Source organism: Eurosta solidaginis, chromosome 2 (genome assembly GCF_040869045.1).
Source record: "Eurosta solidaginis isolate ZX-2024a chromosome 2, ASM4086904v1, whole genome shotgun sequence".
Taxonomy (NCBI): Eukaryota; Metazoa; Arthropoda; class Insecta; order Diptera; family Tephritidae; genus Eurosta; species Eurosta solidaginis.
Window position 1 is genome coordinate 251019613 of NC_090320.1, and position 15232 is coordinate 251034844.

The following is a 15232-nucleotide window of genomic DNA, read 5'->3' on the forward strand; positions in this document are numbered from 1 at the left end:
GATACATTCGTACGAGATGCCTTTTATGTTGTTGTTGTTGTAGCTATAATGACACTCTCCGAAGGCCTTAGGGGTGTTATCGAGGTTGATGATCCTTTGCCGGATGCAGAACCGGTACGTTCCGGTACCAAGCCCGACCATCTCGGGAATTTGTTATGACCACATGCGAACTTCTAGGCCATCCCGCCCTCCCATCCACAAGATTAGTGATGAATTCGGGGTCGCCAGAACCTCGGCTGTTAATGAAACAGGATTCGCCACGGATAAGTGAGGTTGACAATTGGGTTTGGAGAAGCTATGTATTGCTCTGGCAACCTGAAAGGGTTGCGCTGCACAACCCCTTGACTCTATTTGGTACTTAAATCGCCTCTTACGACAGGCATACCTACCGCGGATATATTCTAACCCCTAACCCGCTGGGATGGATGCCTTTCATCCCTTTACTTACCAATTAGATCAGTTGCTCTTGTGCCCAAAAATTCACCTCGAATTGTCACACGTGTACCTGGTGGACCCTCCTTTGGCGAGAGTCCTGTTACGACGGGTTGCGGTGCCATTTCGTATGTTATTTCTATTCGGCGCTAGAGCATCTACGATTTCTTCGGATGAAGTAAACAAACGACATAAACAAATGATTGGAGATGATTGGAGCACTGCTTCCATACAAAAGGTGTTCTGTCAGCTGTTCAATCATTTTGATAGCTATCGATTTTATTCCAAGGTGTGACAAAAAGCTATCGGTAGCAAATAAGACCATATTTACATATATCGCTTTGCCAGAGCTTCTGATAAGAAGCGCGGTGTGAAGGTCATAAAGGGCCAATTAATGGTGACATAAGTTATAACCATAAAACCATAACCAGATAAAACAGCAGATCGTACCTACCTTATGGAAATCAATGTGGTCGATTAATGGTGCCATACCGTAACGCTAATTCCATAACCATACCATAGCCAACCAGGTTCCATAACCTAAAATGATATGAGTTGGTGATTTTAATAACTTTTTGTAGATTTTATTCATTGTTTTCGATATATTATGACCAAGGGACTTATTTTTTGTGGAATATGTTTGTAATTTTTTGCGTTTTCTTCATTTTTATGAAAATTTCACGATTTTTAGGTTAAGGCACCATTAATCGATCACATTGGAGATGGATATGGAAATTGGTATGGTAACGACTATGGCGTTATGGTTAAAGGGCCGTTTAAACTTGACTTATCTATATCAATATAAAACAGCTGATCGAACCAACCTTATGGAAATCAATGTGATCAAGTTTTATTACCCCTTAAGAAAACACTTGACAAATATTTTTCCCCCTTGTAAGCCAAAATTTAGGTATTTTATTTATTTATTTATTTTTTTATTTATTTTTAATCTTTGAAATACAATGTTTCTTACATACTACATAACGATTTAAAACTATTTACAAAATAATTGTTTAAGTTGAAAATTCATTTAATTGTTATTTAATTAGAAAACAGTCTATTAAACTTGAAAATACGCGTTTTCATTTTTTGTTATTGATTATCTTCACAAAATTTCGTTATTTGTGCGTTCTGCATGCATCAATTAAAAATTTTCTAAGAGGACATTTTTTTAACAAAAACCCCTGTGGTAAATTATTGTTGAGCACTTTTTCGAGGGTTCAAGGAATGCTCAAGAAATACTTGACTATAGTAAAAATATGTGCTATCAATATACAACATGGGTCAGCTGCTAGTACGCATCCAAAAATATCAGAAGATGTGTCGAACGACTCATCATGACCTCGGCCATTGTAAAGGTCTACAAGTAGGATATGAAGTACCACGCACATACACAGCCACGCTCACTTGGTAAAATGCTTGTTCTTGTTCGTTTTTTTTTTTGGTGGATACTATTTGGCACTGTTGTACTTCTTAGGTTCAAGAAAAGTGTAGTAGCTGCTAACGAAAACTGCGTAAAATTTGTATAGTAAAATTATGTAAGATCATAAATGCAACCATGTCAACTAATTAATAGAATAAGCAAAAATACATCACTTTAAAGGAATAAAAGAGAAGATGGTGGACTTCAGGTTCATGATTGGATTGACGACTGAAGAATAAAGTATTAAGATAATTAATCCGGACGTTTCTGCTGTTTTATTAACCATCGAAGGTAGATATTACATCTCAGGTGTGTTAACGAACCTCGCGCACTATTATAAACAACTATTTTGTAAAATGGATGCTCCAGAGACAATTGTCAGGGTTTTAACTGAAAATAATGTGGATTTCCCTCCTACTGCCAACATTATACAATTACGCAGATTACTGCAAAATATAGCTGGCGTGGGAGATAATAGCGCCGCAAATACGATCAATACCATTCCGAACACAAATATATTGGACAACACTTCGAACGAAATGATTGAGGTAAACACTGCCGTTTTTATTGATTCTACTGCCGCCACTGCCGTCTATTCTGCTGCCGCTACCGTCTGCTCTGCCGCCACTGCCGTCACCGCCGTTCATACTGCCGCCACTGCCGTTTCAACTGCGTCTACTACTAATATTTTGGTTGAATTCAATTCAACACCTGCCGTTCACGATGTTTTTGCTGCCGTCTATTCTGCTTCCGCTACCGTCTGCTCTGCTGCCACTGCCGTCACCGTTGTTCATACTGCCGCCACTGCCGTTCCAACTGTCTTTACTACCGATGTTTTGGTTGAATTCAGTTCAACACCTGCCGTTCACGATATTTTTGCTGCCGCCACTACCGTCTGCTCTGCCGTTCATACTGCCGCCACTGCCGTTCCAACTGCCTTTACTACCGACGTTTTGGTTGAATTCAATTTAACACCTGTTGTTCACGATGTTTTTGCTGCCGCCCCATCAAAATGTGCCCCAATTGACGCAAGAGCCACGACCATAAGTGTGGATGACGAACTGGTGGCGCTACGAAAACGTATGGAAATGTTAAAATTAATGAAATAAATCGACGAGCTAAGAGCTTGTACTGGGGTACAACAGAAACGTAGACTGGATTTTTCCGATATAGAGCATGCTATGCCCAAGTTCAGTGGTGATGATGTATCAGTGACGGTGGGACATTTTCTTTAAGATTTCGAAGAAGTAATGGAGTCGTCAAGAGTAGACGAACGATTTAAATTGCTGGCTTTTCGTCGCTGCCATGTGGGAACAGCTAAAGATTTCCTTACCACCACCAAAGCGTTAAGCTGTGCCGAGTTAAAAAAGGCCCTTACGACGGAATTTGACCTGCCGATACAGAGGAACGAAGTTTATACGATGTTGGCAAGACGCAAGTGGGACAAAAAGAGCGAGTCATTACATTGCTACGTTCTATTGATGCACGCAATAGGAAAACGGGCAAACATATGCGAAACAGAAATCATCGATTTCATAATAGACAGCATAGGCAATGTAGTGCCAAATGCACATCTACTGTTACCGGCCAAAACACTTGACGAGTTGAAGGTATTAGACAGCCGTTTTCAAAGAAAATATTTCACAGAACCGGACTAATATTTGTTAGAAATTAAGTTATACTCTATCGAGGTCGATTACAGTGTCAGATTGGCGGAGCGGTAACTCTGAACACAAATAGCGAATTGTATTAGATTAGGTATTAGACTAAGAAATGTACGATAGTGAAGATAGAATTTAAGTTATAACGTATCAAGGTCAATACAGTGCGAGCTGTAACTCTGAAAACAAATAGCGAATTGTATCAAATTAAAAGTAAACAGTAACAGTAAAAATAGAAATTAAGATAATGTATCGAGGTCGATACAATTTCAGGCTGGTCGAGTTGTAGATCATAAATACAACCATGTCAACTAATTAATAGAATAAGCAAAAATACATCACTGTAAAGGAAGAAAAGGGAAGATGGTGGACTTCCGGTTCATGATTGGATTGACGACTGAAGAATAAAGTATTAAGATAATTAATCCGAAGGTTTCTGCTATTTTATTAACCATCGAAGGTAGATATTACAATTACAAAGAAATATCATTATTGACTTTCAAACGAGCACTTAATTACATCCTTCTTTAAAATCCATGGCGCATATTCATAGTTGACAGATAGCTCATAGAAATTATGTCAAAAAGCTGCACCTAAATTTAAAACCTATTTTATTTTGTCTATGATTATGCGCCCATATGTTTTGGACAATTTTAATTAACAAATTGTCATATTTTATTACTGGGGACAATTGCTAAAATACGACCAAAACCGTCGGCAGAGGTATTAATAGACGCGTTTTTGCCTCGCTTACAATAATTCGAATACTTTTTCGCCTTTTAACTATTGATAACAGGACAAAACGCGTCTTTTCATTTCTCTTTCCACATTTTTTGGCGGGTTATTGCAGTCAACTTCGGTTTCAAACTGTTTTTCGCGGAGAACTTTTGAACGGGTAGAAAAACTTAGCACCCGTGTTTGTATTCTTAATACAGGAATAACTACGCGTTCTCAGATACCCCAATTCAAGATTTTTGTATAATTTTCTGTAGGCCCCATATAGGTGCACTACATTTTCATACTAAATTCGTTCAAAAAAATGTTCCATCACAGCAACCCTTTTCTGATATTCCGCTCTTTTTTTGTTTCCCTGCGTCGCTTTCCACGACAGCAACCCCGGTATGTTTGACACTTCGTTCAGTGTCAAACGCATGTTCCACGCAGGTTCCACTGAGTTCCACAATAGTTTGACACTGACCGAAATAGCAAACGGCAGTGTGTTAGCAAGAGAAAGAATTGTTTCCTTCTCATACATATCATACTTGAAAACCTGTACTATGACCTCAGCAACAATAGCTGTGTTTTTTTTACATCTATATAGGTTTACGCTTAAACTTTATATGGACTGCTAAGCGTTAAACTTTATCTACCCTTCTGAAATTGCTGCGCAGACAAATAGTACTCCTAAATTTCAATATGCATTATACTCAGATGCAACTGAAATATGTGTCTATGTTTCACCTCTATGTATTACCTCAACAAATCGTGTGTGCCCACCATTCACCGCAACCGATTCAGCTATAGGATATATAGTATGGCCAACGGAGGTTTGCGTCTCCGCTTTTCGGTACAACATGTCCTGTAGCTAGTTTCCGCTAGATGGGTCTTCCAAGCATTATCTAAGTGAGTATAAGCATTTTTTAAGCGCAAACGTAGACGTATATACGTTTAAAAAAATACGACTAAAAAGAAAAGGTGTAATACCTGCGTAAATAAAAATTGCAATGCTAATGACCACGCTAATGACAGCCCCCTAAAAGGGTTAATTAAACTTCCTTAACCATAACGCCATAGTCGTAACCATACCCATATCCATAACCATCTCCAATGTGATCGATTAATGGTGCCTTAACCTAAAAATCGTGAACATTTCATAAAAATGAAGAAAATGCAAAAAATTACAATCATATTCCACAAAAAAAAAGTTCTTAGTCATAACGTATCGAAAATAATGGATAAGATCTACCAAAAGTTATTAATTCACCAACTCAAATATTTTTAGGTTATGGATATGGCGAGAAACCAAAAACCAATTGGTTGGCTATGCTATGGTTATGGCGTTAGCGTTATGGTATGGCGCCATTAATCGATTACATTGTTTTCCATAAGGTAGGTTCGATCAGCTGTTTTATCTGGTTATGGTTATAAAGGCCGAATTAATGTGGATTATAACCATAAAGCCATAACCAGATAAAACAGCTGATCGAACCTACCTTAAGGAAATCAATGTAAAGCTGGAGACATTGGTGCTTTATCGGTAACCGTATCGGGAACCTTTTAACAACTGATTCGACCAACCTTATGAGAATCAATGCAATCGATTATTGGTGCCGCTAAGGTCGTAACCGTATCGTAGCCAACCAATTGGGTTTTGGTTTACCGTCGTAACGATAAACAGCTGATTACGTTAGGGATACGGATACAGCGATACGACATACGGCACCAATGACTCCGGGTTAATCGAGTTAGCGTTATGGTATGGCACCATTCATCGATTACATTGACTTCCATAAGGTAGGTTCGATCAGCTGTTTTATCTGGTTATAGCTTTATGGTTTTAAGTCACCATTAATTAGCCCTTAATAATTGCAATGCTCATGACAGTCCCTTAAATCGGAAAATATATCTATAATCTACCGATTAAAATGCTCATCGCTTAACTTGCAAATTGACGTTTACAATTTCGCAAAACACAAACAAAAATCCACTTATTCCAAGTCAAAAGAAATGGATGACGTTGCGGTGGTCCAGAGTGAAAATGAGAATCTACGCAAAGTGCGTATGAGATTGCTGCAATGGGTATCCAGTATTGATGCATTGGCTGCATTGAGTCCACTACAATTAGAATGCTTAGATGTGATAACGAGCGAGTGTCGGAGTGATGATAGTCAGGTAATTAATTGCTACCCACCCATTGATTTTGGTAATTTCACAAAATATTCCAACATAGATTCCGACAGATGCTGCTGCTATCAAATCGAGTCCTGCAAAATCGACAATTGAATTAAATACAAAACAACAACAAATATGCATAGCGGCTAGTGCCAGTGCACAGGAATTAGAAGCATTGCCATCGCCTGGTATTAACAATACTAAAGATTTCCTTCTTTGGTATGATCGTGTCAATGAAGAAATTATGCGCAATGCCGACACACAGCATTATCAATACCTGCAACAATTGGAGCAACGCAAAACTGAGTGTAGTGAAATCTTGCAGCAGATAGACTCAGCATTGCAGCAACTCTCCTCATTGAAAAGTGAATATGAAATGGTATCACAAAATACTAGTGCATTAAATACAGCTAGCGAAAAGTTGACCGAGGAACAACAGCGACTACAAAAACTTGGTGAAGAAATACAACGACGATTACATTATTTCAATCAAGTTGAATTGTTGCATCAGCGGTTGCAAAGTCCCACATTATCAGTAGCAAGTGACGCTTTTCGTGATTGTTTGGATCGCATCGATGAATGTTTGGAGTATCTTAGAGCTAATGTAAGTATGAGTAGTTGTAAAAATATACGATGCTGATAGTTTGTGGTAAATTTTTTTCTGCTCAGTGGTAGCGATTTTCTGAACAAAATCTGAATTATATCTTGTCCAAACTCTGAGGCGCAGCCATTGACGATAAATTCATTTTTTTTGTATGATAACAAAAAGTTATCATCGGTAGTTCTTATCCTAACGATTGATCGAGGGAGGAAACTGGATCAGGCTTACCTAACCACAATTTGTTAATCATCTTAGAAACATGCCTACTTTTGCACTATATCTCTTAATCAGAAGTGGAATTGAACTTAATGTGATATCGACGATTAACAGGAGATTCATTTGAATCTAATAAATACTACCCCGCCTGCTAGTTCGGAAGCACAACTCTAAAATTTGACTCAAAAACACCCCATGTTGTAGCGGTAAAGACACTTCTCGAAAGTTTTGGAGGTATTATCGATGGTGATGGCCTTAAGCTGGATATCAATTCGGTACTTTCCGAAAACTATCATCATTGCGGTAAAAGCCCGATCAAAGAGGATAAATATAATAAGAGACGTCACTCGTTGTATAATGTTTTCGTTATGGTAGTCGTAGGGTTTTTTTGGGCTAGATGTGCATAAACGGCTCCCATACATTTTCGTGGGGTATTTGTGTTTATTTTTCCAACTGTATTTAATTAATTAATTAATTCTCTTTCTAAAAATCACATTTGCATAAGGTGAATTAAAAATGTCCCCCTTGGAAAACAATGGGCATAAATTTTTTAATTTCCAGCGAATTACTCGCCACTCGTAGCAGACTGGTGGCTCTTCTTATATTTATCCTCTTTGGCCGGATCATCTCGAGAACGATTTGATACGACCACGTCGAACCTTTTAGGTCTATAGATTTTAGTCGCCTCTTAGCTCTTACGACAGGCATGCATACCGCGGGAATATTCTAAGCCCCTTAACCCTCTGAGTTACAAAAAGAGAGATGAGGTTTTGTTTAGTGTGGAGTGTTATCGATATTGATGGCCTTTTGCAGGATGCAGATCCGGTACGTTTCGGTAACAAGCATGATTAAGGTAAAAGCCCGACCATCTCGGAAACGATTTAATAAAACCACATTGTACTTTCTAGACCCTCCCTCCTCCACCCTTTAGTTCCCTGAGGAACTAGGGGTGGCCTGATAAATATGTGTATGATACATTAACAATTGTAACAGGACCCGCCTCGCGTAGGTGAGAATGAAAATAGGTTTGCTGAAGCTCTGAATTACGCATATCAACCTCTTTGAATTCCGGTATAACCTAGTCCCTTATAGTATCGCATCGAGGTACTGAGTTGAGTTAAAGCTAAACACTTCTCTGCATTACTTTGTATTTGCTTGAAAAGTTAAATAATATTCAGACTCACCTAAACTTAAACTCCTTACTTTTTTAATTACTTTATTAGCCCAAGTTCAAAGATGCTACCAGCTATTCAGTAAAATATAAGCATTGTTTAGCGAAAGCGGTGACATTAATAAAAAACTACACGACTGTTGTTATGTCACAAGCTACTGCTGCCACATTGCATCCGAAGCAACAACATGCAACAAAAACTTTACAAAGCACCTCAACGGATGGTGAAAAGAAAACGCGTACAGTTACTCCTGTAAAATCTTCGCCCGATGCTGCTTTCGCTTTGTATTATGGCAAATATCAAACGGCAGCTATAAAAATTAAACGCATAGCACAATTAGTTGAATCACGCGTGGAACGTAGCTCTGAATATGAGCAATTGCTTGGGGAAATGCATCAAAATTATCTGAGTGAGCGAGCAACAATAATGTCACCAGCTGTAAATAAGGCGATACAAGAGTTAAAGGCCGCACATAAGGGTGATCATTGCGCGTTGACGCGTGGTTCTTGCGCATTCCTCGTGCATGTGTGTCAAGATGAGCAGAGATTATTCTTTCAATTCTTTGCTCTAGGAAGTGACCAATTGACGTGAGTTAAAGTTTAATGTTTTCGAATTGATTTTTATTCCAAATATGAATACTTACATATGTTTGCTTATAGCACATACTTAGAGGGGCTTTGCACAATCTTGTATGACACAATGCGACCATTCATCATACATATAAATCACTTAGAGACATTGGCAGAAATTTGCTCGATTTTGCGTATTGAAATGCTGGAGGAGCATGTCCAACAAAATCGTAAGTTTTTTAAACTAACGTTTTATATTTATACTCAGCGTGCTTCGCACACAGAGTATATTGACTTTGATTGGATAACGGTTGGTTGTACAGGTATAAAGAAATAGATATAGACTTCCATATATCAAAATCATCAGTATCGAAAAAAATTTTGATTGAGCCATTTCCGTCCGTTAACACGATAACTTGAGTAAATATTGAGATATCTTCACCAAATTTGGTACACGAGCTTATCTGGACCCAGAATAGATTGGTATTGAAAATGAGCGAAATCGGATGATAACCACGCCCATTTTATATATATATAACATTTTGGAAAACACAAAAAAGCTGATTCTTTTGTAAATAATACACCTAGAATGCTGAAATTTGACATGTGGACTGATATTGAGACTCTTCATAAAAATTTGAAAATATTATGGATATTCAATCCATCTATATTTGTTCAATAAGTTTTATAATTAAATAATCACGATATATTTATTAATAATTATATTCGTTCAATAATCAATTCAAAAAAAATAAAACTTTTCACATCAAAAAATAACATGAAATATAAAAACTTGAAACTCGATTTTTAAAGAAAAATTAAAGTTTTAACAATAACAAGTATTTCATAACAACGTGTAGTAAATCCCTACACTACTCCCCTCCCAAATTTTATGGATATATTATGGATATTCAATTCATCTATATTTGTTCAATAAGTTTTATAAAAATTTTATGGATATATTATGGATATTCAATTCATCTATATTTGTTCAATAAGATTTATAATTAAATAATCACGATATATTTATAATTAATTATATTCGTTCAATAATCAATTCAAAAAAAATAAAACTTTTCACATCAAAAAATAACATGAAATATAAAAACTTGAAACTCGATTTTTAAAGAAAAATTAAAGTTTTAACAATAACAAGTATTTCATAACAACGTGTAGTAAATCCCTACACTACTCCCCTCTTCCAAATTGTTCCATATTTAACAAATTAAATGTCACTCTTTTTTTTATCCAAACAACTATATTTACTCGCACCCACATATGCAGGTTTAATTCTGTCTATAGAAATATTCATGAATTTATTATAATAATTAATTTTGAACTACTTTGGTGTGAGGATAAAATCCCCCAAATTAACTTTTTAATAATCATCTGGCAACATCGCAACATTGTTGCTCACAATAATATTTAATTGTGAATGTTACAAATAAAATGAATACAACACAACACAATATGCCAGGAGCATTGAAATATAGCGTGTAAGAGAGAGTAAGATATATGTGGGGTGAAACACGAAAAATGACTGGCAATGATGGCTCGGCATTTTTCATGTTTCACCGCCATCATTATAATTTTGCCAACTCAAAAGTGCAGACGCGTTCCGAGAAAGTTTTATTTAAATAAAGTGTAATTTAATTAATATAAAAATCTGTACACTTTATTGACCTCGATGCCTTATAAAGTTTGGCGACGGCGCCCACCGAAATTAATATAAAACCAATATTGGAAACATGGCCTAACCAAATTCAATTAGCATCAAAAAACCTAATAATACTACGCAGTGATAATACAAATTTTTCTAACTCAAGCGTTTCTACAACAACTCTAATAATTCTAATCAGATATAACAATAAAAATTTTTTCTAATTAATTGTGATTTTCTACAAGAACTCTAATAATACTATACGGAGATAATAAGTCTAAAGAAACTTTTTAAAAAAGTAATAATAATATGCAGATATAATAAAAATTTTTCTAACAAATGCGATTTCCTACAAAATCTATTAATACTATGCGGAGATAATAATTCTAATTAAAAACAATTTTCAAAAATCCAATAATACCATGCGGAGATAATAAATTTTTCCAACAATTTTCCAAAATTATAATACGATGCAGAGATAATAAAGTTTTTTTAATTAAATATAATTTTTAATAAAGAGCGGAGATAAAAGATTTTTCGAAGCTACTAATACAACAATACATAATGGAAAAAATAAAACTGTAATAAAACTAAATACTACGGAAATAATAAAAAGAATTAAAATTCGAATATCTAAAAATTTATAAAATAATACAAATTACTACACTCATCAGCATTCATAACGGCATCCAAAAACCCACGCGACTCAGACAACGGGATCAGCAACTGTACCACCGCCAGCAGCAACATCAGCAGCAGAGAAACCAGCAGCAACATAAGCAGCAGAAACAACTCCGGCATCAGCAGCATTGGCGACGACAGCGGCAGCGTTTACGGCAGCAGCACGATAAGTATAATATACATATGCGTATTTAACATTTCTTTTGCCTACGGGTATTTTTTCTTTAAAACCTATATATGCATGTATATTAAAAATTAAAATTTTGTATTAAATTCGGTGTCTTCGCTTTCCAATTAAAATAATTTCACATTCATATAAATTTTGGATTTTGATATTAGGGTGGTTTTCGATAAAACCAATTAATTTTTTTGGTACATACGGTGGTTTTCGAAAAAACCAATTAATTTGTTTGATACATACGGTGGGTTCCGTTAAAAACCAAGTAATTTTTTTGACAATATGCGGTGGTTCCGTTAAAAACCAATTAATTTTTTTTTAAATACATGCGGTGGTTCCGTGAAAAACCAAATTGAGATTTTTTTGAATAAAGCGGTGCGTCCGTGATTATCACATTTTGAGATTTTTTTTTACAATTCATACCTATATACTTTTGTGCCATTTTAAATTCAATTACTTTTTATAGATTTTTCATACAAGTTTACTGCAGTTTCAATTAATTCTTCTAATAAATTGTTAAATATTTCTTTAATTTTTTCCTTGGTTTTTTTTTTTCCTCAACAATTTAACTTCAAATATAAATTCAACATTCAAACAAGTGCTTTAGTAATTTCATATGTACAACCTTAGAAGTGGTAGACAAGTGCAAAAAACTTCAGATTCAGAATCCGATTCAGATAAATCAGGCTCAAGCTACGACAGTTTAGCTTCATCATCGACCGAAAAAGTCACAAACCAGGAAAATAGATTTTCTTTATCAACAGATTTTCCAGGCTTCGAATCTTAACGATCCAATTAGTACAAACGTTGCCTCACCTTCTAATTCAGCTCCAGATCTTAACGATCAAGTCATGGCAACACCAGAGGATAAAAGAATTTTTATTAACACATGTGCTAACTCTATTAGAGAAAACTACAGTGGTGATCCACTAGCACTTGATTCTTTCATAGACAAAATTGCATTACTCGAACAATTCGCTACTGCAGATTTAACCGATACTTTTATAGCGTTCTTAAAATCAAAATTAGAGGGTAAAGCTCGTGAAGCAATACCAACACAAGTAACTTCAGTCAACGAAATTAAAACAGCTCTACGTAATAGGATAAAACCGGACAACTCGAAAGTTGTAGCAGGGAGAATTGCAGCGTTGCATGTTAACGGAAACAATTATACAGATTTTGCCAAAAAAGTTGAAGATTTAGCTGACTCACTTGAGCGGTCTCTTATTATTGAAGGGATCACTCAAACGAAAGCTCATGAAATGGCAGTCGAACAAACTGTTAACGTGTGTCGTTTAAACGCAAAATCCAATTTAGTAAAAACCATTTTAGCCTCAACGGCATTTACTGATCCGAAAGACGTAGTAGCAAAATTAATTGTAGAACAAAACAATGAAGTAACTGAGCGTCAGGTTTTAGCTTTTCGATCACGTGGTAACAGTACATTTAGAAATTCACGTGGTAGTTATCGAGGTTTTTACCCAAACCGCGGCTATACTGGTTATAGAAATAATAGTTCATTTTCATATTATAGTAACTATAACGGTAACAACAATCAAAGATATAGAAATTATAACGGAAATAGATATCAGAATAATCACAACAATAATACGCGTCCAAATACCAATCCTAATCCAAACAATAGTAACAATAGAAACAACAATGCAAGATCCTCAAACGGTAGAGGTCGAAACGCAAACGTTCGCGCTTTAAACGCCAGTGCCCCTCAGGAGCGAACACTGAGGGAGGACGAATTAAGCGAGTAAGCGAACTTCCCTCACCAATAGCCATCTATTGTTTAAATTTAAATTAATCTGACTTCATAGAATTACAATTAAACGAGTCACAAAAATTTTGTTCTTTCCTAGTAGACACTCAAGCCGACATTTCTTAAATAAAAATATCATGTCTAGCCAGTAATATTTCCTTAAATACGAACGATATTATTAACATTACCGGTGTCACTTCCAATTCAGTTTGAACTTTAGGTAAAATTACAGCAAATTTAAATTTTTCTAACTTTTCTATTAAACATACTTTACATGTAGTAAATGAAGACTTTAATATTCCATCCGATGGCATACTGGGTAAAGATACAGCATTAGGACAGAACAACTTTCAAACTACAATGTTTATACAATTAACAAGACAGAAACAGAAGACAAACGTACCAAAAAACTAATTTCGATTTTAAAAAATCAAATACCTCAACATGCTCATAGTAAATTAATTGACCTTTGCATAGATTATGCCGACATTTTCGCTCTTGACACGGACAAAATGACTCTAAATAACTTCTACGAGCAAAAATTAAGACTGACAGACAACGAACCGGTATATGTTAAAAACTATAGATTGCCATACTCTCAACGCGAAGAAATAAATCGCCAAGTAAATAAATTATTAGACAATGATTTGATTGAACCCAGTTATTCGAATTAAATAGTCCTTTGATTGTAGTCCCAAAGAAATATACTAATGGTCAAAAAGCATATCGTATGTGCGTAGATTTTCGCGCGGTAAACAAAAAACTCATTGCTGATAAATTCCTACTAGCTAGAGTTGACGATATTTTAGACAATCTCGGTAGAGCAAAGTATTTTTCCACTTTGGATCTTTTTTCAGGATTTCATCAAATCCCCTTGCATCCTGACTCTCGTGACATTACGTCTTTCAGCACTGACCGTGGCGCATTTAGATGGAAAGTGCTTCCATTTGGCTTAAATATAGCACCAAATTCATTCTCACGAATGATGACCATAGCTTTTTCGGGTATACCACCCAATGTCGCATTTTTGTACGTCGACGATATTATCGTCATAGGGTGTAGTGAAGCACACCACATCAAAAATCTTTCAAAAGTCTTCGATACTTGTAGATCTTTCAATCTCAAACTTAACCCAAATAAATGCAACTTTTTACGACCAGAAGTTACATTTTTAGGTCATAAATGTTCAGCCAAAGGTTTGTTGCCAGACGACTCTAAAATAAACGCAATTGAAAAGTATACAAAACCGACTGACAAAGACGCGGTACGACGATTCGTCGCGTGTGCAAACTGTTTATGCCTAAATTTGCGTCTCTGGCAGCGCCTCTAAATCGATTAAGCAGAAAAAGAGTTGAATTTGTAATGATTTACCAATTTGTTTCGCTTCTAAAGCATTTAATAAAGCTGAACAGAAAAAGCCCATTATAGAATTAGAGCTTTTAGCTATTTACTTTGCAATCAAGCAAATCCGACCATATGTGTATGGTACCCATTTCATTGTAAAATCAGACCATAGACCTCTAGTATACTTATTCAACATGAAAGACCCATCTTCAAAACTTTCAAGAATAAGACTGGAACTATCTGAATATAACTTTACTATTGTATATATAAAAGGTAAATCAAACGTTTGTGCTGATGCACTATCGCGTATAACAATCGATGAGATTAAAGAAGCTAATAAACAAATTTTGGCAGTACAGACAAGATCCATGACAAAAAAGGCAAACGACAAAAATTTACATAGAAAAACAGACAAAAACGACGAAAAACAACTTACATGTCTACGACAAATTTTCATTTAATTTTTCGAAAAAAGTCCCACGAATAAGATCTGCAATTACGTACGATAAAAATAATAAAACAACAAATTTAAGAATTTTTGCGCATATTAAACATAAGAAACTCGAGTTACTTAGTTTTGAGCTTGTTAACGAAATAATGACTTTAGAGAAATTACTTTCGAGGCTTGAATCAGA

At 35.6% G+C, this 15232-nt stretch overlaps 2 protein-coding genes across 3 annotated transcripts in view; one reads left to right on the plus strand and one right to left on the minus strand.

Moving 5' to 3' along the window:
• Positions 1–675, minus strand: part of Sec5 (secretory 5) — a 43085-nt gene extending 42410 nt beyond the window's left edge. For both annotated transcript variants that reach the window (XM_067767594.1, XM_067767593.1), the window contains exon 1: positions 449–675. In XM_067767594.1, the coding sequence (XP_067623695.1) occupies positions 449–557 (109 nt within the window). In that variant the 5' untranslated portion in view covers positions 558–675. The remainder of the gene's footprint in view (positions 1–448) is intronic.
• A 5486-nt stretch (positions 676–6161) lies between these two features.
• Cog3 (conserved oligomeric Golgi complex subunit 3) overlaps positions 6162–15232 on the plus strand; it is a 39170-nt gene continuing 30099 nt past the window's right edge. Inside the window, exons 1-4 of the mRNA XM_067767595.1 lie at positions 6162–6408; positions 6467–7012; positions 8449–8984; positions 9057–9196. Of these exons, the coding sequence (XP_067623696.1) occupies positions 6244–6408; positions 6467–7012; positions 8449–8984; positions 9057–9196 (1387 nt within the window). The 5' untranslated portion in view covers positions 6162–6243. The remainder of the gene's footprint in view (positions 6409–6466; positions 7013–8448; positions 8985–9056; positions 9197–15232) is intronic.